Source organism: Puma concolor, chromosome A2, assembly GCF_028749965.1.
Source record: "Puma concolor isolate L17-30 chromosome A2, mPumCon1.1.hap2, whole genome shotgun sequence".
Lineage (NCBI taxonomy): Eukaryota > Metazoa > Chordata > Mammalia > Carnivora > Felidae > Puma > Puma concolor.
Window position 1 is genome coordinate 88,164,333 of NC_141668.1, and position 25,267 is coordinate 88,189,599.

Consider the following 25,267-nt stretch of genomic DNA (forward strand, 5'->3'; position numbering starts at 1 on the left):
GCTCAACCTTTACTACTTCTTCATAAAGTATACTGAAGAAATATACTACTAACAACATTATGGATTAGAACTCCCTACTATTACAATAACTTTCCATATTCTAACCATTAAAGTTTGCTCTCAGCAAAATTTGGCAACAAACATTAAATCACTAAGTCTGAAAGTACAATGAGCAATATAATATAGTACAACTTACATCACTAAATATAAACTTACTTTTCAGCAAAATCTTTATTTCTCCATTTTCTTTCTTGATCTCATTCATTACTTTATGCTTCTTTTTCTCTCTCTCTTTATCTCTCTCTTTAATTTTGTCTTTGATTTTATCTGAAAGACAAAACAAAGGAAATATTTAAAATCATTTTGAAATAAATAAATAAAATCATTTTATAATTTTTCCCCATGAACCATAGTCCAATTTCTAGAGTTACAATATACCATGAAAAATCAGAATGAAAAACAATCATGGCTTTTGTTCTTCCTCTCAGGTTTGGGGGAAATAGATTTCCGAATTTCCTGTCATAAATTAACATGGAACACATAATATACACATCATATATTGTCAAAATTTATCATTATAAAGATTTGTAGAGATTCTAAAGAAAAATCTTCATTCTAAAGATTATTCTTCATTTAATTCATGTCAACCACAATATTAGACTACCTTCAAATCACTTAAAATAACTGCCTAATTGAGATAGTAAACTACAGTGGAAAAAGTGCTAGCTTTGAGGTTGGCTATATCTGAATTAATACCTTAACAATGAAAAAACAATCACAGTTTCTTAAACTATAAAATGGCGGTTATTATCTTTCTCACAGGTTATTGTAAGGATTAAATAAATCAATTTATAAAATGACTACCCACAGCCTGGTTTATATAAGACTAAATGGAGTTCCCCTACCTTTGCTTGCATCTTTTAAAAAGGATATGACTGATATGGCTAGCTGGTGATATTAGGATATTAAGATAAAAGGTATAGGGGCGCCTGGGTGGCTCGGTTGTTGAGCGTCCAACTTCAGCTCAGGTCTCGATCTTGTGGTTTGTGGGTTGGAGCCCCGCGTTGAGCTTTGGGCTGAGAGCTCAGAGCTGGAGACTGCTTCAGATTCTGTGTCTCCCTCTCTCTCAGTCCCTCCCCCACTCTATCTCCCTCTCTCAAAAATAAACATTAAAAAAAATTTTTTTTTAAATAAAAGGTGTAAGAACTCTAGGAATCATTGATCTGCATTCTAAAAATTTAAATTTGAGTTTGTAAGATTTATTGCCCTATTCTTGTTCAATCAAGCTCCAATGCCCCCAGCAAAAGAGAAGATCTAGAGAATTTTAAAATAGTGATGTACTCTCTGTTCTCAAAATGCTTCCCATTGATTACAAAGTCATGATTGAAGCACATAAAATCTATAAAATATCTTCTAATGTAACAGAGATTATATAGTGTATATACACAGACTACAGAATTTTTTTTTTATTTTTTTTTTAACGTTTATTTATTTTTGAGACAGAGACAGAGCATGAACAGGGGACAGTCAGTGAGAGGGAGACACAGACTCTGAAACAGGCTCCAGGCTCTGAGCTGTCAGCACAGAGCCCGACACGGGGCTCGAACTCACGGACTGCAAGATCATGACCTGAGCTGAAGTCAGCCGCTTAACCGACTGAGCCACCCAGGCGCCCCCAGACTGCAGAATTTCTTAAAATCCCCCCTTACTGTCCTTTCCATAAATATTATTCTGAGGCCATAACCACCTTATGATTAGATTACCATCTATATCAGTACTGCCCAGTAGAAATATAATGCTTACCTGATATGTAAATTTGAGTTTTCTAGTAGTCACATTAGAAACAAAAACTAACAGGTGAAACTAATTTTAATAATACGTTTTATTTAGCTAATGAATCTAAAACATGGTCATTTCAAAATGAAACCAATATTAACCAATTACTGAGACATTTTACATTATTTTTTTTCCACAGTAAGACTTCGAAATCCAGTGTATATTTTATACTTAACGGCATATCTCAATTCAAAGTATTCAACAGCCACATGAGTGACACTAGTGACTACCACACTGAACAGCTCAGGTCTAGACTACTTAAACAGATAATTCTTAGAAAAATAAATTAATGCACTTAACAATTTAAAACTTACATTCATTAATAAAAAAAATTCAAATAGCATATTCTACCGATCAAACTTGACAAAGTGCTTTTGCAAAAATGATAATACTCAAAACAGAGGAGAGGACAGGTGATGGTAGAGCAAACGAAAACAGGGACTGACTTAACAAATATGCATTGCTGAGTATAAGAAAAGGGTTAGGGAAATACAAGTAAGTAAGGTCCTCATCTGTTCACATATAACTTAAATTCTAGAAATACATTAAGCTGTTCTCACACTTCAGATTAGTTTACTTTTTGATGCTTAAAGTCCTTGAGATCCTGTCATAGGCTGTCATCCAGCTATTAAGTGTTTACTCCAACTAGCTGGAGCTTAGACACATATATAAATTAATATTTCCTAAGTAAACATACATTTTTAATGAACTATTTATGCCTCATTTAAAAATCACAACTGAGGGGCGCCTGGGTGGCGCAGTCGGTTAAGCGTCCGACTTCAGCCAGGTCACGATCTCGCGGTCTGTGAGTTCGAGCCCCGCGTCGGGCTCTGGGCTGATGGCTCAGAGCCTGGAGCCTGTTTCTGATTCTGTGTCTCCCTCTCTCTCTGCTCCTCCCCCGTTCATGCTCTGTCTCTCTCTGTCCCAAAAATAAATAAAACGTTGAAAAAAAAAAAAATTAAAAATCACAACTGAAGAAAATAATCTGTCTCTGCATTTATTTTCCCAATCATCCCTGTTAGTTTATTAACCTAAAAGTGTTATTTCAATAACTATTGAACTTTTAAAGTTTATTAAAGTATAATATACACACAGAGAAAAACATGTAAGTATACAGCTCAATTTTCACAAAAATGAACAGCACCTCAAGGATCCCCGTCTTCCCTTCCAGTACCCCTAAGAGTAACCAAGATCCTAACTGCTAACCACACAGATGGAAATAACTACAGAATTTTAATGGCATATATGTATACAAAGACTATGATATAATATAAACTTACCACAGTCACAAAATATAAATATTTTTCAGAATAAAATTAAACTAGCTTCTCAGAAAATAAAATTATAATATGGTTATGACCCAATTTTTTAGTAAACTTTATTTATATACTTATAAATATATTTATTTATAGACAGTATAGACTTTAAGAGCAGTTTTAGGTTCTCAGCAAAACTGAACAGCAAGTATATACAGATTTTCCATATAGAACTGCTACCCCTATACATCCCAATTTTTAAAAAATTATAATGTACACACATTCAAAAGACTGAAAAATAATAGTTCAAATTATTAAAAGCTATTATTTTTGGTGGCACCTGGGTGGCTCAGTGGGTTGAGTGTCTGACTCTTGGGTTTCAGCTCAGCTCATGATCTCAAGGTTGGTAGGTTTGAGCCCCACTCCCTGCTCTGCGCTGACTGCCAGTGTGAAGCCTGCTTAGGATTCTCTCTGCCCCTCTCCCACTTGGGCTGTCTCTCTCCCTCTCTCAAAAATGAACAAACATTAAAAAATAAATAAAAAATAAAAAGGGTGGTAAAGGACTGAAGAAAAGCGATACAAACAGACCCATGATAAGAATTTGAACCCAGAAGCAAAAGGAATATAAGAATGGAGGAAAAGAGAAGGAATAAATGACTAAGCATTATCAAACTAGAACAAGCTGTAAATTACAAAGTTGAAAAATAAACATTTGCTAAAGACATATACCATATGTAAAAGTTAAGATATAAAAAATAAAATTGATTAAAATAATTTCAAATAACATAAATGGGATTTTCTTTTTTTTTTTTTTTTAATTTTTTTTTTTTTTCAACGTTTATTTTTATTTTTGGGACAGAGAGACACAGAGCATGAACGGGGGAGGGGCAGAGAGAGAGGGAGACACAGAATCGGAAACAGGCTCCAGGCTCTGAGCCATCAGCCCAGAGCCCGACGCGGGGCTCGAACTCACGGACCGCGAGATCGTGACCTGGCTGAAGTCGGACGCTTAACCGACTGCGCCACCCAGGCGCCCCATGGGATTTTCAAACATATATTCAATTTATTGAATTACCAGTATATTTCAGATTTAATGCACCCAATATATTTCTATTGAGCACTTATGTGCAAGAGATAAAAAGAGTAATAGTGCTGTACTAAAGAATCTTACAATCAACGATATCAGTTGATATTGGTTGATTCTTACTGTTGGTACCACTATGGAAAACCAGTTAAAACAAACAAACAAACAAACAAACAAACAAACAAAGACTGGTTCTTAAATAATAAAATCATTGTTTTCATCTTGTTATAAAATTTACTAGTCTCCACCAGTATTACAGTCATTATAATAATATAGAATGAAAACGCACACACACATAAACAAATATTAGGTGAATCGGTCCAGTATAAAGAAAGTAGAACTTATAAAAAGCATTGTTAGAGAATCCTTTTGAGAGATTTCTAATACGCCAACAATCCATTTATCTGGAATCTTCAGAATAAATTCACAGTTCCTACATAACAAAAGACTGCCACTGTTTTTTAATCATTCTAATAATTTTCAAAAATGTATTATACTTCCCTGCTTTCAAAAATCTAAGAAATATATAGTCTTTTCATTATGACAAAAATTTAAACTCTCACTATCACACTCATATTGATGAACTCAAAAACAAATCAAAACAAAATTTACCTGTTCAAAACTAAAAAACAGTATTTGAGTATCATTTAATTTTTATTGTCTTAGCTGTCATTTATCATTCCACATACAAGAGGTGACAGCTATAACTTCTGGCAGTCACCAATAGGCTCATTCTCATCTGCTCTGTCCTAAGAAATTAGACCAGGTCCATCAATACTATACTGTATACAACAGTATGCAGGTTCTCTATCTCTAGCCCTATTAAAACAAGTTTCACACTGTATTCTTTCTAGTTATAAACTTACCTTTCTCCTTATAATCAATCCTCCCCCACCAGTATATAGTTTATCCTTGAGAGTAGAAAAGACTCTACCTCAATAAATGCTTGTTTGATACACAAAACAGGTCCTGTGATATAGTAAATTACTGTTATTTTCTGAAGCACATTGTGACTTTCCTTTTATGCGCTCTACGTTGATCTTTATTAATTCTTCCTTCTTTTCCTAGCCATACCACAGCAAGGAAGGGAATTCTTAGCCCTTAAAGCCATCCAGGAGTAGTTCCTCAAATTTATTTCCCCTTCTAACTACCCTGGTTGTTTCTGACAAAAAATCCTGAGATTTATGAAGTTGCTCCTCCAAAAACATTAGGGTTCCACAATTTTTCTAAGTCTCAATAAAGGCTAATAATTTTCCCTGAAAGACAATGGGGTAATTTCTCTTTTATGTAGATCTCTTTTTACATGAAGAATTCTTACAATATAACATCTAAAAAACTAAGAAAAAGAAAGTAACAGTAGGAAAAGCATGTGACTCTCGATCTTGGGGTCGTAAGTTTGAACCCCATGTTGAGTGTACAGATGAATAAAACAATAAAGAATTTTAAAAAGAAATAAAAAAAATTTAATAAAAAAGAGAAAATAGAAAAAGGTGCAAAGGACATAAAAAAATTTCAACCTTACCAGTGTTCAAAGGAACACAAAACAATATAAAACTGTGGTGCCTGCGTGGCTCAGGCAGTTGAGTGTCCTCCCCCACTTGTGCTCTGTCTCTTAAAAATAAATAAACATTAAAAAATTTTTTGAATAAAAAATAAAATAAAAACACAGTAGCAAAGGGGTGCCTGTCTGGTCCAGTCAGTGGAGCATATGACTCTTTGATCTCAGGGTTGGGAGTTTGAGTCCCATGTTGGGTGTAGAGATTACTTAAAAAATAAAATAGTATCTTAAGAAAAATACAATAGCAAAACTGAAAAGCTAAAAACATGAAGGTAAAGTTGGGATAATCTTCCAAAAAGAGAGCAACAAGACAAAGTGGAAAACAGCAGAAAAAAAGGTTACCTAAAGGATCTCTTCAGGAGATCCAATATCAAATTAACTGAAATTTCAGAAAAGAAAAATAGAATTTAACAGGGAAGGAAAATATCAAAATGAATAAATGAGAAATTTTCTCAGAAAAAATGAGTCACCAAACTTTAAGGGATGAGCAAAGGGGCTCAGTTGGAAGAGCATGGAACTCGACCTCAGGGTCATGAGTTTGAGCCCCCTGCAGGGTGCAGAGATTACTTAAATTTAAAAAAAAAAAAAAGAAAGAGAGAGAGGAGAACAAAGAATGGAATTCACAGTGGTAGCCCCCCTCTCCACATACACACCAAGCACATCATCATGAAATTTTAGTTTCAAGAGAAGATCCTAAAAGCCTCCTGAGGAATTAAAAAAAAAAAACACAAAACAAAACCAGATCTCACATAAAAGATCAGATAACACTGTGGAACTCAACACAATAGATGGTAGAAAGCAATAGGACGACAAGTGCCTTCAGAATGCTGAATGAAAGTAATGTTTAACCTAGAACCATAGGATCTGTCAAACTATCAACCAAGTACAAAGGAAGACATGATCACACAAGCAAAAATTCAAACACTGTTACCACACACACCCCCTTTCTTAGGATGCGCTTAAGTAAATTAAGGAATAAACAAAGAAGGAAAAGGAAAACGGCATGAGACCAAGGAAACAGGAGACCCACCACAGGAAGGCACACAAGAAAGTATCAGTATGAAAACTGTGTAGTTGGCTTAAACGATAACCAGTTCAGGTATAGAGCACTGCAGAAACCACCTCCAAGAATAAAAGGAAATTGCCAGATTATCTCTTACCACAGAACACAAAGAATAGGGCAGAAAATGAAGATGCCAATACATATAAATAGAACTTCCTGGACTTATAATGGGATTTCGTCCCAATAAACCCTTTCATTGTAAATTAAAAATACTGGGGTGTCGGTGGTTCACCAACCATGGTTCACAGTTAAGTGTCCGACTTTGGCCTCAGATCATGATCTCCCAATTCATGGGTTTGAGCCTCACAGAGGGCTCTGTGCTGACAGCTCAGAACCTGGAACCTGCTTCAGATTCTGTATCTACCTCTCTCTCTTTGCCCGTACCCTGTTCCTGCTCTCTCACTCTTGCAAAAATAAATAAATTAAAAAAAAAAAAAACAAAGAAACATTTTTTTTTCATTAAGTCAGAAATGCATTTAATACACCTAATTTAACAAACATGCTCAGAACCCTTACATTAGCCTACAGTTGGACAAAATCATCCAACACAAAGCCTATTTTATAATAAAGTGTTGGATATATCAAGTAATTTATTGAATATTTCACTGAAAGGGAAAAACACAATGGCTGTATGGAGACAGAATGGTTGTAAGCATATGGGTTGTTAACCCTCATGACTCCATGGTTGATGGGGAGTTCACCTCACTGCCACACCCAGCATCACCAGAGAGTACCCTACCACATATTGCTAGCCCTGGGAAAAGATCAAAATTCAAAAATATAGTTTTTACTGAATTATATCACTTTTGCACTATCATCTAGTCAAAAAATTCCAAGTCACTGTAAGTCAGGGACCAATATGTATGAAAAGAAAGGCCATTTTTAACTATTACGAAAATCCAGAAGGCCATACAGAAAAGGATCTCTGATTTGCATTGAACAGTATTTGCAAAGTCATAATAGGCACTATTATTGCACTTTAAGTTTTATGAAATTACTGGTTAGGAAAGAAGCTAGGTTATAAAAGTGCTAAATTCTTATTACCCTTAACAAGAATGAAATATAGTGTGTCTAAAACCGATCAGTCAAAAAATAAAAGGCACTATGAGCATTTTATTCAGAAATTTGGAATTAAACGATGAGAACTAAAAGAGTTAACAACTGGGGGTAGGGGTAGGGAATGCAAAGAGTTAGGGCCATTTCTCATTATAAACCTTTCAGTATTTAATTTTTAAAATTTTTATTTTTTTGAGAAACAGACAGCAAGAGCAGGGGATGGGCAGAGAGAGAGAGAGAGAGAGAGAGAGAGAGAGAATCTTAAGCAGCCTCCACACCCGCACAGAGCCCCAATGTGGGGCTCGATCCCATAAACTGTGAAATCATGACCTCAGCAGAAATCAAGAGTTGAATACTTAACCAACTGAGCCACCAAAGCATCCCGATTTGATTTTTTAGATTAAATTTTATTTTTAAAATTTACAAAGTCATGGCCTTCCTTTCAAAAACCCATCTCCCCATTCCAGTTGTGAGAAAAACATCAGACAGATCCCAATTGAGGGACATTTTATAAAATGCCTGACCAGTACTCCTGAAACTATCAAGATAATCAAAAGCAAGAAAAATCTAAGCAATTGCTGTAGCCAAGAAGAGCCTAAATAGACATAATAACTAAATGTAACGTGGTATCCTGGGTGGGATCCCTGAACAGAAAAAAAGACATTATGGGGGGCATCTGGTGGCTCAGTCAGTTTAGCATATGACTTCTGATTTTGGCTCAGGTCATGATCTCACAATTCATGAGATCTGGCCCTATGCCAGCTCTATGCTGACAGTACAGAACCTGCTTGGGATTCTCTCTCTCCCTCTGTCCCTCACCCACTCACTCTCCCTCCCTCTCTCAAAAATAAACTTAAAAAATTTTTTCTTTAACATTTATTTATTTTTGAGAGACAGAGACAGCGCCAGTGGGGGAGGGGCAGAGAGAGGAGGAGACACAGAATCTGAACCAGGCTCCAGGCTCTGAGCTGTCAATGCAGGGCTCAGACCCACGAAATGCGAGATCATGACCTGAGCCAAAATCAAGAGTTAGACGCTTAACCAACTGAGCCACCCAGGTGCCCCAATAAACTTTTTTAAAAAAGGACACTGGGTAAAAACTAAGGAAACCTGAATAAAGTATGTACTTTGGTTAATGATAATATATCAATATTCATTCATTAATTGTGACAAATGTATCATACAAATATAAAATTTCAAGAACAAGAGAAAGTGAGAAAATTTCAAGAGAAAATTTTTCTATAAATGTAAAGCTATTCCAAAATTGAAAGCTTAATAAAACTTATATTTATCTAAATTTATAAAGGAAAAACTTAATTGTAAGAAAGAAATATAGTGCTTGCTTGCCTCAGCAGCACATATACTAAAATTGGAATGATACAGAGAAGATTAGCATGGCCCCCAAACAAGAATGACATGCAAATTCATGAAGCATTCCATATTTATGGGACAGACAGTGGCTGCACTTGTGGTGATCACAGCATATGTATAAACTGTCAAATCACTATTTTGTATACCTGAGGCCAAAGTGCCATTGTATGTCAACCATAGTCAAATACACAGACACACACAGGTTTGTGCATGAGGCTAATGTGACATTGTGTGTCAACTACACATGCATACATAACACAGACACATGCAGTTTGTGTGCATGTGTAGATAAATTTCACTCTAGGTAATGGATAGAGTTCCAAGACACTGTTAAATAAAAAGAGCAAGTTGCACAAAAGTGGTATAATATTTAGGCTTTTGAAAATAGGCTACATATTCTTTTCTGTGCATGTATATGTACACATGTACATATGTAAATGCACTGAAAAAAATCTGGAAGGAAGAACACAAAATACCTAACAGGTTGCTCCTATGGAAGGAACAAAAGAACTTTAAAAAATTATTTATTTATTTATTTATTTATTTATTTATTTATTTTGAGAGAGAGAGAGAGAGAGAGAGAGAGAATGCACGCATGCACAAGCGGGGGATGGCAGAAAGAAGAAGAGACAGAATCCGAAGTAGGCTCTGCACGGTGCAGAGCCTGATGCGGGGCTTGAACTCACAAACCGTGAGATCATGACCCGAGCTGAGATCAAGAGTCAGACGCTTAATCAACTAAGCCACCCAGGTGCTCCAAAAGGAACTCTTGATTCTTATTTTAGGTAATTCTAAATTATCTGAAATTTCTACAACAGAAAGGGATTCATATTTATACTTATGTAATTAAGTTGTTAGCATACATCTCTTTCCTGAAAGAAGAATTGATAATTTCATGTTTAGACAAATTTTTTTTTAACTGGATTTACAGTTGAGCACCTGGGTGGCTCAGTCAGTTAAGCATCCAACTTTTTGACTCAGGTCCTGATCTCATGGCTTATGGGTTTGAGCCCTGTGTTGAGCTCTGTGCTGACAGCTCAGAGCCTGGATGGAGCCTGCTTTGCACTGTGTCTCCCTGTCTCTTTGTCCCTCCCCTGCTCGCATTCTGTGTCTCTTTCTTTCTCAAAAATAAATTAACATTAAAAAAAAAAAAACTTTTTAAAAGATTTAGAATCACTCAAGGTGTATCAGAAGGAAAGAAATAAGAAAAAAAAAACATTTCAAAATAAAAGAGTGACTATGTAACCTAACACACAAACACACATGAAAATAATGTTACTTTTTCCAAATTCCTTACTTCATTAAAATTGTTCAAGTGTATTTCTACTTCACTTTATATACATTATCTCAAGGTTATGTTATAGTTAACAAAAGGAACAAAAGGAGAAAATATGATGCAATTATACATCTATTCTGAATATGTATATATGCATGTACTACTTGTTAGATTTAATAGCTTTTAAGGAAAAGAGAGAAATCCCATAAATGACTCATTAAGCCACAGAATTCTGTATAAAGGATCTTCATGTAGATTCATTAGATTTTTTTTTTAAAAGACGTTGTCAGAGGGGTGGCCTGGCTGGCTTACTCAGTAAACTCTTGATCTCAGGGTCTTGAGTTCAACTCCTCCCATGGGCATAGAGCTTACATTAACAAATAATAATTAAAAGTAAAAAACAGGGGCACCTGTGTGGCTCAGTCGGTTAAGCACCCGACTTCGGCTTCGGTCATGATCTCATGGTTTGGGAGTTTGAGCCCAGTGTCATGCTCTATGCTAATAGCGTGTAGCCTAGAGCCCACTCCAAGTTCTGTGTCTCCCTCTCTGTCCCCTTCCCGCTCACGCTCTCTCTCTCAAAAATAAACAAACATTAAAAAAGTAAATAAAATAGGGGCATTGGGTGGTTCAGGTAAGCATCCGACTTCAGCTCAGTTTAATGATCTTGTGGTCCCTGAGTTCGAGCCCTGCGTCAGGCTCTGTGCTAACAGCTCAGAGCCTGAAGCCTGCTTCAGATTCTGTGTGTGTGTGTGTGCGCCCCTCCCTCACTTGCACTCTTTCTCTCTCTCAAAATAAATAAATAAATAAATAAATAAATAAATAAACAAACAAACAAACAAATAAAAATTAATAAAATAAAAAAATAAAGTCTCATAAAAATCCACACTACCTGTTTTTTTTTTTTTTAATGTTTATTTATTTTTGAGACAAAGAGAGACAAAGCATGAACGAGGGAGGGTCAGAGAGAGAGAGGGAGACACAGAATCTGAAGCAGGCTCCAGGCTCTGAGCTGTCAGCACAGAGCCCGACGCGGGGCTCGAACTCACGGACTGTGAGATCCTGACCTGAGCCGAAGTCAGCCGCTTAACCGACTAAGCCACCCAGGAGCCCCTCCAAAGTACCTGTTCTTAAGGAGTGTTGGCAGAATTTTCTACTGAAGACTTCAGTTACAATACATTCTTGTACCACAAACCTCAAATAGGCTTCACGCTATGAGTTTTTCCTGCTTTGGGTATGTGCCATGATTCACACTGTAATAATACAGTCTATGAAATCAGTTAGTCTGAACAACAACACTGATCTCCTTAAACACCTTCCCCAGACAGGAGTAAGTATAGCTAGGAATAGATCTGAAAATAAGCAATAAATAGAAGAAAAAGAGAAATAATACAGAATTTAAGTGGGGAAGTAGAAGGGAAGGTAACATTACAAAAATGGAAAGAAAAAGATAAAGGATATAGTAAAAAAGGGAGCAATGCCTTCTCAGCCCTTTTTTCTTGGTCCTTACTGCAAAAGACATTACTAACCCCTTCTTCAAAACTCCTCCCTAAGTCTCAGTGGTACTGCACTATCCTGTCTACTCAGTAACTCACGATCCTATCATCAAAACTTGCACATTCTCATTAGGATCTACCTTGGGCATGCTTCTTTCTCTCTTCTTTTTCCATTGAAGAAAATGCATTCCTATGATTCAAACTATAACCGTTAGGTAAATGAATCCTCAGACTAATATCTCAACTCAGCCTCTTGGCCAAGCTCTACCACTTATTTCCGTAAGAAATATTTAACACCTTGGGGGGTGCCTGGGTGGCTCAGCAGGTTGAGCACTAGACTCTTGATTTCAGCTCAAGTCATGATCCCAGGGTCATGTGATCAAGCCCATGCTAAGGATGGGGCCTGCTTGAGATTCTCTCCCTCTGCCCCTCTTCCCTGCTGGCGCTCACTCTCTCAAAATAAAAATAAAATAAAATAAAACTATTAAAAGAAAAAAAAGAAGTATTTAACAACTGGGGATGCCTGGCTGGTTCAGTTAGCAGAGCATGTGACTCTTAATCTCAAGGCTGTGAGTTAGATTGAGCCTTACACTGGGTAAAGAGATTACTTAAAAATGTTTTTAAATCTTAAAAAAAAAAAAAAAGAAATACTTAACATTAAAATTACCATCTTTCTCATATAAATAAAGTTCAAGCTCTCCTTTTAATTCCTTGTTTATGTTAATGGCACAACATCCTCCAACATCCAAATTCAAAAAATTCTCAAAAACCTTTATAATACTTCCTTAACGTTATATTATATACAATAACATATTATATATAATAACCTATATATTATATATAATAACTTTCCCTAACATTAAATCACTTTCTCAGTTCAGTCTATTTTTCCATTGAAATATGTCTATCTTCCTTTCCCTTTCCATAACCATTACCATAACTGATTACTTATCTTTTGAAACAAGTGATCTTCCTACTTACAGTTTCTCTCTCCACCAATCCACTCAGCAGTGACCAAAAAATATTCCTTGAAAATATAGTTGATCATGTGACTCTCTTCTACTTTAAACAAATGAACAAAACCACCCTACATAAAAAGAGAAAATTCCCACAGTATGCCATTCAAGAATCTACATATTCAAGACACATTTTAATTTCTTCTACTCTTCAACCACATGTATATCTACACAAGATTCCAGACTGATTCATTACTACAACTTACTCCAATATTTTTGTTAATACCATTTAGTTAGGATGCCTTTGCCCATCCCAATTCTTGTTGACCAAAATCCTACACATTCTGCAAGAATCTACCTGAAATTCAGCTTTTCATTAAGGACTCTTTGATCCCTTCAACTTGAAATGACCACTGCCTTCTTCTCCCTCTCTTATGATTTGAATTCTGTTTGTGTACCTTTTTTATCTGCTCTGTTGGATTATACACTCTTTCTTGGTTATTATATCTAATGTATCTTTGTTGTCTTCTATAGAACCCAGAATAGTATTTTGCACATAATTGATGCTAAAAATGAATGAGGACTCCAGAGGGCAAAAGAAAAAGGGTTAATACAAGTAGGAGCAAATTATTACCAATAATCATCTGAAGCAATCAGAGAAGACCCCACCCAAAAAAAGCAACACACAGAAACAGAAACAAGATGAGTAACAATACAAAGTGTCTCTTACATTGCAGCTAATAATCTTTCCAATTAAATTATAAATCTTGAAGGAAAGAAATACAAACAACTTTTCTCTCTGCATTCCCCTACACAATACCAAACATATGGCAGGCAGTAAGTGTTTGTTGAATCATTTAAGAAAGAAGCAGAGGACAAATTAGAGAAACTGTGATATAATTTCAGAAAGTAAATGCTTTTATCAGTATTTTATATGACTCTAAAAATAAGTAATAAAAAAATAGAGCTCTGACAAAAATCAATAAGATAGTGTTGAAGCAGGACAGTTACCAGAAAGTCTTCCACAAAATTAGTTTCTTTCATAAGAAAAAATTAAAGATTTCACTTATTCTCCTCATTTTATAGAGAATAAAAGTCAGGGCTCAGAGCAGATAAGATGTTCTCATGCACAGAGACTAAGTGGCAGAACTAGGAAAACTCCCAAACAGGTCCAATAGGAGTTAAAAGCTCCTATTACTACACTATAGGAAAGAAAACCAAAAACATATAATAATTCTTTGGCCACAAATGTTTCATTGAATTTAGCTAATTGTAGATAGTTCCTAACTTAAACCTGCACATGGAAGCAGCACCACTTCTACCTCTTCCGCACTACATCTTCATAAGGATATAGTAACATTATAGGGGAAGGAATAACATAGAAATGGGTTTCAGAAACTTGGAAGGCAAAGAAGAAAACCTTCCTTTCCAATTAAAGGATGGCTGAGATGTGACAGGCATGAGTCAGATGGTATTTAAAATACCTGATGCAGGGGCGCCTGGGTGATGCAGTCGGTTAAGCGTCCGACTTCAGCCAGGTCACAATCTCGCGGTCCGTGAGTTCGAGCCCCGCGTCGGGCTCTGGGCTGATGGCTCAGAGCCTGGAGCCTGTTTCCGATTCTGTGTCTCCCTCTCTCTGCCCCTCCCCCGTTCATGCTCTGTCTCTCTCTGTCCCAAAAATAAATAAACGTTTGAAAAAAAAAATTTTAAAAAATAAATAAATAAAATAAAATACCTGATGCCTCCTCTGGAGTTGTCTGCTCATCCATAGTGAGGGGAAAATGCTAAAAGAGTGAAAGGTCTTCATGGACCTAATTGTAAAAACTGCTACATGTTATGCACCCTGAGATGTGAAAGACTTGTGCAGTTCCAGTAAGTAAGAACCGAAGGACTTGGGAACTGCTAACCTGTGAGAGGGCTGCAAGCTTCTGCTGCTTGTACTTGCAAATCAGGGGCTTCTGCTCACTGAGCTCTGATGACCCTTTCTCTTCTAGTGTTCCCCAATTCTGTGCTTCTATTTTCTTATGAAGGGGAAAAAACTTAGTATAATGACTCATACAGCAACAATGTCCTATATTTTGTACAGTAATGCAAAAAATGTTTCTGCCTGAACATATTATGAGGAAGTTCAGATTGTACAATACTTATCTCTTACTATTCAGGGAAAGGCAGGCTGCTTTGGCTAACATATTGAGACCAAAAAAACAAGGAAGAGAATGTTGAAAATGATATAGTTTAAGACAGCTGTGTATTAAGAAACTCTAAATGTACTGTAATATGTTGGAAATAACTCAGGCTTTGTAATTAGACATATTTAATTTCCAGTTCTGCCACTCACTGACACAAATTACTTACTAATTACGTTGTGCCTCAGTATTCTCAATTGTTAAAGATCACAGCACTTACCTTTTTAGACTTTTTATGAGGATTAAAGGCAACATATGCATTATTTCCAACTATCCCCAGTTTATATTGCAGGCACTTGACAAAAGTAGCTATCATCATTAAATATAAATAGATTATTAGGAAAGCATTTAGTAATATGCATACACTGGCAAAATAATAATAGTATAGTAATAGTATAGTAATAATCACAAGAATACAATCCCTAAAAGGAGAACAAAAAAATTAATATAGATGTACCTACATGAAAGCCAAACCAGGCATAACATGAAACAGTGGTCTGGGCTCCTTCTTGTACCATAATTAAAAATTTCAGGTCAGGTTTTCTTCACTAATCTACCAGGAAGACCTATTTCTAAAACAGAAGTAAATACTTCCTCTCCTCTCTATATATTATAAAAGAAAGATATAAAGTAGTGAGACATTATATTTGGTATCTAGATTATAAATTAAATCACTGTATTCATTGAATTTTATACTACAGCTGTCATATAAAATGTGACCCACATACAACCAGGGGCATTCTAGACCTCTAAGTCAACATTACACAATTACTTTATTTAATTAAAACTATATTCTATAATGCAAACAGTAAACTATATAGTTCTTTTTGGATAATGATAACAGCATATATGGGAATCATTGCTTTTATTATATATGCTTATGTTTTTTCATGCAACCAATTAAAGTTCTAAATTTTAAAAAGTTATGGGGCACCTGGGTGGCTCAGTCAGTTGAGCGTCAGACTCTTGACTTGGGCTCAAGGTCATGATCTACAGTCGTGAAATAGAGCCCCATGTCAGGCTCAATACTGGGCATGGAGCCTACTTAAGATTTTCTTTTCTTTTCTTTCTGTTCTTTCTTTCTCCCCCCCCCCCACCCCTCTGCCACTTGTGCATGCACGCACGCACACGTTCTCTCTCAAAAATAAGAGTGAAGAGCTAAAGATGTTTAGCAATATATAATGTCAGAGCTACAAAGAGAATCAAATATCTAGAAATTATTTCCTTCTTTGTTTTATGACATTGTATAGGTGTTTTCCTATCCAATTCTATGAATGTTACACTTCAAATAAAGCTCTCCACCTAAATTCCTTCATCTCTTTACTGAAATCCTACCACACTATCCTTCAAAGATTCGCTCAAAAATCCCGTCCTCCCTGCCTACCTGCACTTCCACCAGTAGTACCTCTACTTTCCATTTGTCTTGTGGTATTCAACTTACTGCACTAATAATTACTTTTTCTAGTATCCTGCTAGATTAAGGTACTTGAAGGCAGAAGCTTTATATTGTTGATTTTGTCATTTTATTAAAACCTACCATAGCACCTAAGCACTAAAAATATTTGTCAAGCTGAATAGTTATACCGTGCTAATAGAGATCTCAGATTTCAAAGACAAACACAATGCTTGAAGTACCACAAAGAGTACCATAACTTCCTGAGTATTACTAAGTATCATACTGTAATTCAACTGTTCCTGATTATGAAGAATTGGTAGCCTTTCACTATTATATAATTACATACCCAACTACTAAGTGTATGTAGAAAACCCAAAAGCTTTCTTATATACCAGTAACAATCTGGAAGAAACTCCCCAAAATAAAATAAAATGCCAGATGAAAACTCATAACCTGTATTAAAAATCAGTACACTTTATGGAGACATATAAGAATACAAGGGTAGGTCAGGGTACCTGGGTGGTGGAGTTGATTAAGCATCTGACTTTGGCTCAGGTCATAATCTCACGGTTTGTGAGTTTGGGCCCCGCACTGGACTCTGTGCTGACAGTTCAGAGCCTGGAGCCTGCTTCAGATTCTGGGTCTCCCTCGCTCTCTGCCCCTCCCCCACTCACACCTCTATCTCTCTCACTCAGAGATAAATATTAAAAGAAAAAAAAAGAATATAAGGGTAGGTAAAGACATACATGTAACTTTTTAAATTTTTTTTTTTTAATATTTATTTTTGAGAGACAGACAGAGTGTGAGCCCGGGAGGGACAGAGAGGAGTCACAGATCTGAAGCAGGTTCCAGGCTCCAAGCTGTCAGCACAGAGCTCGACACGGGGCTTGAACTTCTAAGCCCTGAGATCATGACCCGAGCCGAAGTCAGATGCTCAAAATGACTGAGCCACCCAGGTCCCCCCTTTTTTTTATTTTAAACGTTTATTTTTGAGCGACAGAGCATGAGTAGGAAAGGGGCAGAGAGAGAGAGGGAGGCATAGAATCCAAAGCAGGCTCCAGGCTGAGCTATCAGCACAGAGCCCAACACAGGGCTCGAAGTCATGAACCACGAGATCATGACCTGAGCCGAAGGTGGATGCTTAACCAACTGAGCCACCTAGGTGCCCCAAAACATACATGTAACTTTTGAATATAAAGAAAATTCTGTAATTAAAATCTGCCCTTAATTTAATCAACAAATTTAATGAAACACCCTAAGTGATTAGTGGGTTGGGAGAGTGGACTTTACAAAATAATTCTCAAGTTAAGCAAGAAGGAAAAATAAGAATAAGGGCACTTTGATCCAAACCTCAAATACAGAAGTTTTCAAAATGCACTACAGTCCTAAAGGTAAAACCTAAAACTATAAAGTATCTAAAAGGAAATATAGGAGAAAAACCCTTGTGATTCTGGGTTAGGCAAAGCCCTCTCAGTTAAGACACAAAAAGCATATTCCATACAAAAAATAAATAAATTATAAAGTGGACTTCATCAAAATTAAATTTTTCTGCTATGAAAAAGTGTGAAGGACAACATTAAGAGACTGAAAATTCACAGAATGGGAGAATACATTCATGAAATACATATCTGATAAAGAACTTGTACACAGAATAAAGAACACTCACAATTTGAAAATAAGAATAACAGATAATCTGAACAGATACTTCACTAAACAAGAGACAAGGATGGAAAATAAGTACATAAACGATGTTCAACATCAGTAGTCATTAGGGAACTGCAAATTAAAACTGCAATGAAATACTGCTACACCCACTAGGATGACTAAGATTTAGTAAACTGACATCAAAAGTTGGTGGCTATGAAAAAAGTACAGCAACTTTAGAAAAGTATGGCAGTTTTTTATGAAGTTAAACATAAACTTAGCATACAACCCAGTGATCCCATTTCTAGATATTTGCTCAAGAAAATGAAAAATACATCTACTACAAGATTTGTCTGTGAACAATTGTAGCAGAAACAAAACCCAAAAACCAGAAACAATCTAAATGTCCATCAATGGTGAAATGAAAAAACAAACTGTGGTATCTCTATGCAATGAACTACTCAGAAATAAAAGAAATGAGGGGTGCCTGGGTGGCTTAGTCGGTTAAGTGTCCAAATTTGATTTTGGCTCAGATCGTGATCCCTGGGGTCATGAATGAGATGGAGCCCAATGTTCTCCGTGTTGAGTGTGGAATCTGCTTAAGATTCTCTCCCACTGTCCCTCCCCTGCTCACAATCTTTCTCTAAAAAAATAAATAAATAAATAAATAAAAAATAAAAGGAATTAATTGATTACTGCAACAACACTGATAAATCTCAAAAAAGGAATATGCTAAATGAAAGACACCAAACATGAAAAAGACAGTGTAGGATTCAACTTTTTTGACAATCTGGAAAAGGATTTCCATTTATAATGCCATTACAGATATGGTAAACACATGCAGATTAAAACCTAAAATATCCTCTTTGTGTAATGTATTGATTAGCTTCATTTGTTTGACATTAGAGTATATAAAATGTCAATTCTGGTAACTCAAGCGGAGTCAAACACAATACAATTTAGTATCATCTACAGAGTCTTTCTAGTTCCTGTGCCCTTAATACCTGCCTTTTGTACTCACTTGACAATTTAACCATCGTCTGTGAGTTGCTGGTCAACATCTCATCCCGTTATCACTTTTCTGCTGTTCTTAGTTGGAAATACGTGCCCAAACTTTCCTGAATAATAGGCAGACATCTCTTCTGAGCAGGCAGAAAGGGCTGACACGTAGTATTACTCATTCATTTCCCAAATAGTTATTGAGGACCCAGAGGTACCCTGACCTAAAAAGAAGAGAACCACAGCCCCCAGTTTTCACAGGTTATGTCTAGCGAAGAAGACAATTAATTGATTAAAATGAAGTGAAGAAGATAGAAGAAGTGCAAGGTGACATGGGAAGAGACAGCAAGGGGACCTAACCTAATCTAGAGAATAACAAAGGACTTCCTTTCATGTGGAGTCCTGATAGATGAGTGTAGTCATTAGCTAGGTGCAGTAGAAATGTGGAACCAGGGAGGGTAGATTAATGGGTACAGAAAGTCCTAGGCAGCAAGGAGCACTGAGGAGAAGCTGAAGAGCTAAACAAGAATATGATCATTCAGAGAGTTGGAGGACATTTTGGGATTTGAACATCATGTCATAAAGAGAAAAGTGACATGATCACATAGGCATTCAGATCTCTAGTTATCACTTAAGGCTGTAGCATGAAGAACGAATTGAAAGATCACAGACCTGAAGTAGGGATTCCAACAAAGAGGCAGTTATATAATGATCTAGGGTAGAGATAATGGTACTTTAAACTAAGACTAGAAAGGACAGTGAAAGGACACAGATATGAAAGATAGTGATTAGAACTGACAAGACTTGGCTACAGGTTAGACAAAGGTAAAGTGTAGAATCCAGTTCTAAAGCTTGAGCCACTAGATATATGATGGCATTGAGATAAAGAACATACACAGCAAGACAGATTTGAGTAAGGAAGGCTATGAGTTTTGAACATATTAATTTTACAGCTCTACGGAATATCTAATAGGGATTATGTCAAGGAGGCAGTTGAATCTATGGATCTAAAACTCCAAACTAAACTAAGATTTGGGGAGTGCTAACAACAGACATTAGAAAACCAACAAGGAGATTAGCAAAGTCAGAGAGAAGAGTACTGTAAAAGAGCCCCAAACTAAACCAAATACTAAGATAAGGAAAGAGATAAGAAAAATGGTGGGGGAGGCCGGAAGACGGAGGACAAATGTGAGATAAATTGTTAAATTGTTAGACCATGTCTAATCTTGATGTTTTTTAGAGCCCTTTTAAAGGCTGTGAACAGCTGGTTACCTAAGAACTAAGACAGGATCTGAAATTATTTGTTCCTCACAAAAAAACCAGTGGTTGTTATCTGCTACTATCAGTGACTTCTAAAATGTTCCCCTCCACATACACAATACTGAAACATACACACACTCACTGAACAGAATCTCCTAAACATTTTAAAACTTTAGGGGAGCCTGGGTGGTTCAGTCGGTTGGGCATCCGACTTTGGCTCTGGTCATGATCTCACAGTTCATGGGTTTGAGCCCTGTGCCAGAGCTCTGTGCTGACAGCTCAGAGCCTGGAGCCTGCTGTGGATCCTTTGTCTCTCATTCTCTCTGTCCCTCCCCTGCTCATGCTTTGTCTGTCTCTCTCTCAAAAATAAACATTAAAAAAAATTATTTTTAATTTTTAAACCTTACACATTGACTCACCACTAATTGGAGCTTCACGTGATTAAGAACTCTAACATAAGGTACTTGATTGTATCTCAAACTTATATACATCGTTTCCAACCAGGTCTCCTGCAAGCTTACCCACATTTTTTCAATGATATGCTTATTTTCTCCATCTGAAACAATAAAATTAAATACATAAATCCTTTGTTGCTACATATTTGTATTTATGAAGCCCTATCATACATTCCCTTTCAAAATCTTTTCTGGGGTGTCTGACTCAGTCAATTAAGTGTCTGACTCTTGATTTCAGCTCAGATCATGATCTCACAATTTGTGAGATGGAGCCCTGTGTCAGGCTCTGCGCTGACAACAAGGAGCCTGCTTGGGATTCTCTCTCCCTACTCTCTGTCCCTGCCCTGCTAGCACTCTCTCAAAATAAATAAATAAACTTACAACACACACACAAACACACACACACCTTTTCCTTTCCATGTCCAGGAGTTCCAATCATCTTACTACTAAAATCACTTCACTTTACTACTAAAGTAGTCTCCAATATCCCTGTCTCTAATTTTTCTCTCAGCCAATTCATCCTACATAGTGCTAACAAATCAATATTCCTAAAATACGAATCTGAATAAATTATCACTCTATTAAAAAAACCCAAAAAACTGTGCCTTGCTGTTGCCCACAGAATGAAGTCTGAACTCCTTATCCTGGCAAATAGAAGGCATATCATGGCAAACTTTCAACTGGCATGCAGTGTTATTTCCCAACTTTGTACAAAATCACCAATCCCAGCTGAATGGTTCTATTCACAGACTACTGAACATGCCATCCACACTTCTGCTTCTGTCTCTACGATCTTGCTCACACCATTCCCCCTAATAAGCCTGTCTCCGTCATCTCCATTTACCTAAGTCCTATTCTTCTTTCAAAGTCTGGTTATTTGGTAAACTAGCTCACAATGTAAGGTGCAATTCTGGATGAAGGAGATTTAAAAACATTAACCCAGTTTGCACAATAGCGTAGAGCTGGGGCTCTGAAGTCAAACTACATAATGATCTAAAACTTAGATTGCCTGTTTATTTAATATCCTTGGCAGGTTACTTAAATTTTCTGAGCTTCCATACAATACTTAAAAAAGGCTAATATCTAACTAAACTTTAAAGAAGTTGTTAAAATTAGATAGAAACACATAAAAGTGCTGAGTACAGTTCTGTAAATGTTACCTATTGGTATTATTGTTATTGTTTCTGTCCTCAAGAAGCTTAAATTCTAGCTCAAGCTGCATCCAATTACTCATTGTATCAGCTTGTGGCCCAACTCAGCCTGACAGAATTTACTAATTCTGATATTTTCATCATCCTCAAAGCAGTAAATTGAAAAATGGTGGCTATTTGCTCCCTCTTAAGGTATAAAGTTCATCAGATTTAGCCAGAAAATGAATGTCTGGAGACATCCATTTTTCAGAATATTGTTCCACATGTCAAACCACTGAAGTGGTTCTGATTTAAGTAATATCTAAAGAAAGTGTATACCCTTTCTATAAAAAAGCTAACAAGTGTAGCTACTCAAATTTGCAATGCAAAGAGGACAGATAAAATTAATTTCTTAAGGGGCACAGGGGCACCTGCATGGCTCAGTTGGTTGCGCATCTGACTCTTGAATTTTGCTCAGGTCATGATCTCACAGGGTCATGAGATCAACCCCACCTGTGCTGCGCATGGAGCCTGCTTAAGATTCTCTCTCTCTCCCTCTACCTCTCATGCTCTCTCAGTCTTTAAAAAAAAAAAAAAAAAAAAGTATTTTTTTCCTTCAATCACTGAGAACAAGGCAAAGATCATAAAATGATGACTATAATGATGCCTGTTCTGAAGGCATTGATATAATGTAGTTAAACAAGAATTTATATAGGTATATGGCTAATTTATAATAGTCGACAGAGGACATTATGTAATAGAGATTATAATTTTGAAATATATATAGTTTTTAACATGCTATACTATTATATATTTACTATATTAAAAAGACTGGTAGGAATTTCTTATTTTTGGCCCGTGTTACCAATATTGTAACAGATCACCAATTGTAACTAGACTACTACACTCAATCTTTAACTATAAGCATTCTGCAAGTAGTTTTCCAAAATTCAAACTATGGTGAATTAAGAATTCAAGAAACATGTTTACCATGAAATTCTAGTCAGACCAATGAACTTATTTACTTTGGTACTCCAAATCAAAATAGATTGCCAAATGTTAATCGACATATAAGAGTAGCAATTTATTATGAATTCTTAATTCCCAAATCTAATTCATTTTTTAGTTAGAAATAGTTTGGCATCATTCTTTAAGTCCCAATGGAATGGGTAACTCAGGCAGAAATCATTGATACTGAAGCCATGAGGTAAAAAATAACTGAGAAACTGGATATTCACAAAGCATCAACACACAGATTACATACTAAATGCAAACAAAAAATGAACTATAATAATGGGGACAATGGGCACCTCAACCAATTTACTAACGGCACAACCTAGATATTATATGCATCCTGATGGGATATAATATGAAATATGCCTATGAAATATTCTCACCAAAACTAGTTAATCTGAATTTAATCAGCCTTGATCTTGATACCTAACTTCCAGGTTATAATAAATAAAAAGAATCAAGTTAAATACCACCACAACATGGGTGTAGATATTAAAAATAAAATCTTTAAAAATAAATAAATAAAATACCAGAATGAAATAAATGTTTAAAAATCACGAATATAAAAAAAAATCTACAAGGAACAGGTATGTTGAACTAGTATCTTCAAAAAGTCAATCTTGGGCGCCTGGGTGGCTAAATCGGTTAAGCCTCTGACTCGGTTTTGACTCAGGTAATGATCTCATGGTTCTTGAGATCAATCCCCAAGAAGGACTCTGTGCTGAGACCACAGGGCCTGCTTGAGATTCTCTCTCTCTCCCTCTCTCTCTCTGTCCTTCCCTGCTGGCCTGTGAGCACGTGCACTTTCTCTCTCTCTCTCTCAAAATAAATAAATTTTACAAAACGTCAACGTCACATGAAAAATGTGAGTGGGACGGTTCTAGATTAAGATAAACAGATGTAATGTGTTTGTGGTACAATGGGGAAATTGGGGGTTATTGGAAGACTTTGAATACACACTGGCTGTATGATTATTTTCTTAAATGTTTTAATGTTATTTTAGTTATGTGGTTACTTTTAGAAGATGAAGGCTGAACTATTTAAGAATGAAGTATCATGGGGCACCTGGGTGGCTCAGTCGGTTGGGTGTCCAACTTCAGCTCAGGTCATGATCTCACAGCTCGGAAGTTTGAGCCCTGCATCAGGCTCTGTGCTGACAGCTCAGAGCCTGGAGCCTGTTTCGGATTCTGTGTCTCCCTCTCTCTCTCTACCCTCCTCCACTCATGCTCTGTCTCTCTCTGTCTCAAAAATAAACAAACATTAAAAAAATTTTAAAAAAATGAACTATCATGTCTTTTAAATAATTCCGTTCTTACATATGATAAAATATTAACAACTGTCGAATCTAGGAGGAAAATCAACATAAGATCATTGTTATTCTCTCAGCTTTTCTGTATGCTTAAATTTTTTTATAATAAAAATACAGGAAAAAAGAAAAAGTTGGAAAAAGTTTTAAAGTTCATCTTCACTTTCTTCTTCCTGTTTATCACAGTCTAAAGGGAAAAAAAAATTAAGTTAACTGTAGCACTGTGTAGTTAGGCTCAGACTCTTGCAGAGATGGGGTTGATCCAAATTCTTTACACATTAGCCATGCAACTCTGAGCAAGCTAAGAAAAACTCAGAGTTTTAATCTAAAAATATTGAGATAATACCATGGCACATGACAAGCACTCAACAAATGCCTTTCCTTTCTCCCACAAAACCCTCAAATTTTATTTCCTAAGCTGTTGTGGCTGCCTGCACACTGACTTCACAAGTATCTGCTCCAATATAAATGTTATTGGGAGGTTTTTGTCTGCTTGCTTGCTTATTTATTTATTTATCTATTTATCTATTTATCTATTTATTTATTTATTTATTTATTTATTTATTTGGGGGAAGAAGAGAGCACACACAAGCAAGGGAGAGTGGCAGAGGGAGAGAGACTATTAAGCAGATTCCACACTCAGCAGAGAGCCTGAGGAGGGGCTCAATCTCACCACCTGGGCTGAAATTAAGAGACACTCAACTGACTGAGCCACCCAGGTGCCCCTTGTCTGCTTAGGTTTACTTTGATGATACTAAATAGTTAACTCAACCCTGGGGCACAGCTGGTGGGAATATAAAATGGTACAACTGCTATGGAAAACAGTATGGCAGTTCCTTTAAAAAACTGGAAGATTACCATATGATCCAGCAGTTTTACTTCAGTGCACATACCCAAAAGAACTGAAAGTAGGGACTCAAACAGATAT

The 25,267-nt window shown here is 36.3% G+C and overlaps 1 protein-coding gene and 1 non-coding gene across 3 annotated transcripts in view; one reads left to right on the plus strand and one right to left on the minus strand.

Moving 5' to 3' along the window:
* Positions 1-25,267, minus strand: part of RSBN1L (round spermatid basic protein 1 like) — a 68,071-nt gene that overhangs the window by 34,590 nt on the left and 8,214 nt on the right. Inside the window, exons 1-2 of one of the 2 annotated variants that reach the window (XM_086696842.1) lie at positions 12,975-13,899; positions 217-327 (exon numbers count right to left, since the gene is read on the minus strand). In XM_086696842.1, the coding sequence (XP_086552968.1) occupies positions 217-327; positions 12,975-13,041 (178 nt within the window). In that variant the 5' untranslated portion in view covers positions 13,042-13,899. Of the gene's footprint in view, positions 1-216; positions 328-12,974; positions 13,900-25,267 lie in introns of those variants that run through there. The other variant, XM_025929749.2, reaches the window with a different exon arrangement.
* On the plus strand, positions 9,189-9,299 carry LOC112867138 (U6 spliceosomal RNA). Its single transcript, XR_003224180.1, has one exon. It is a non-coding gene; the product is annotated as a U6 spliceosomal RNA (small nuclear RNA).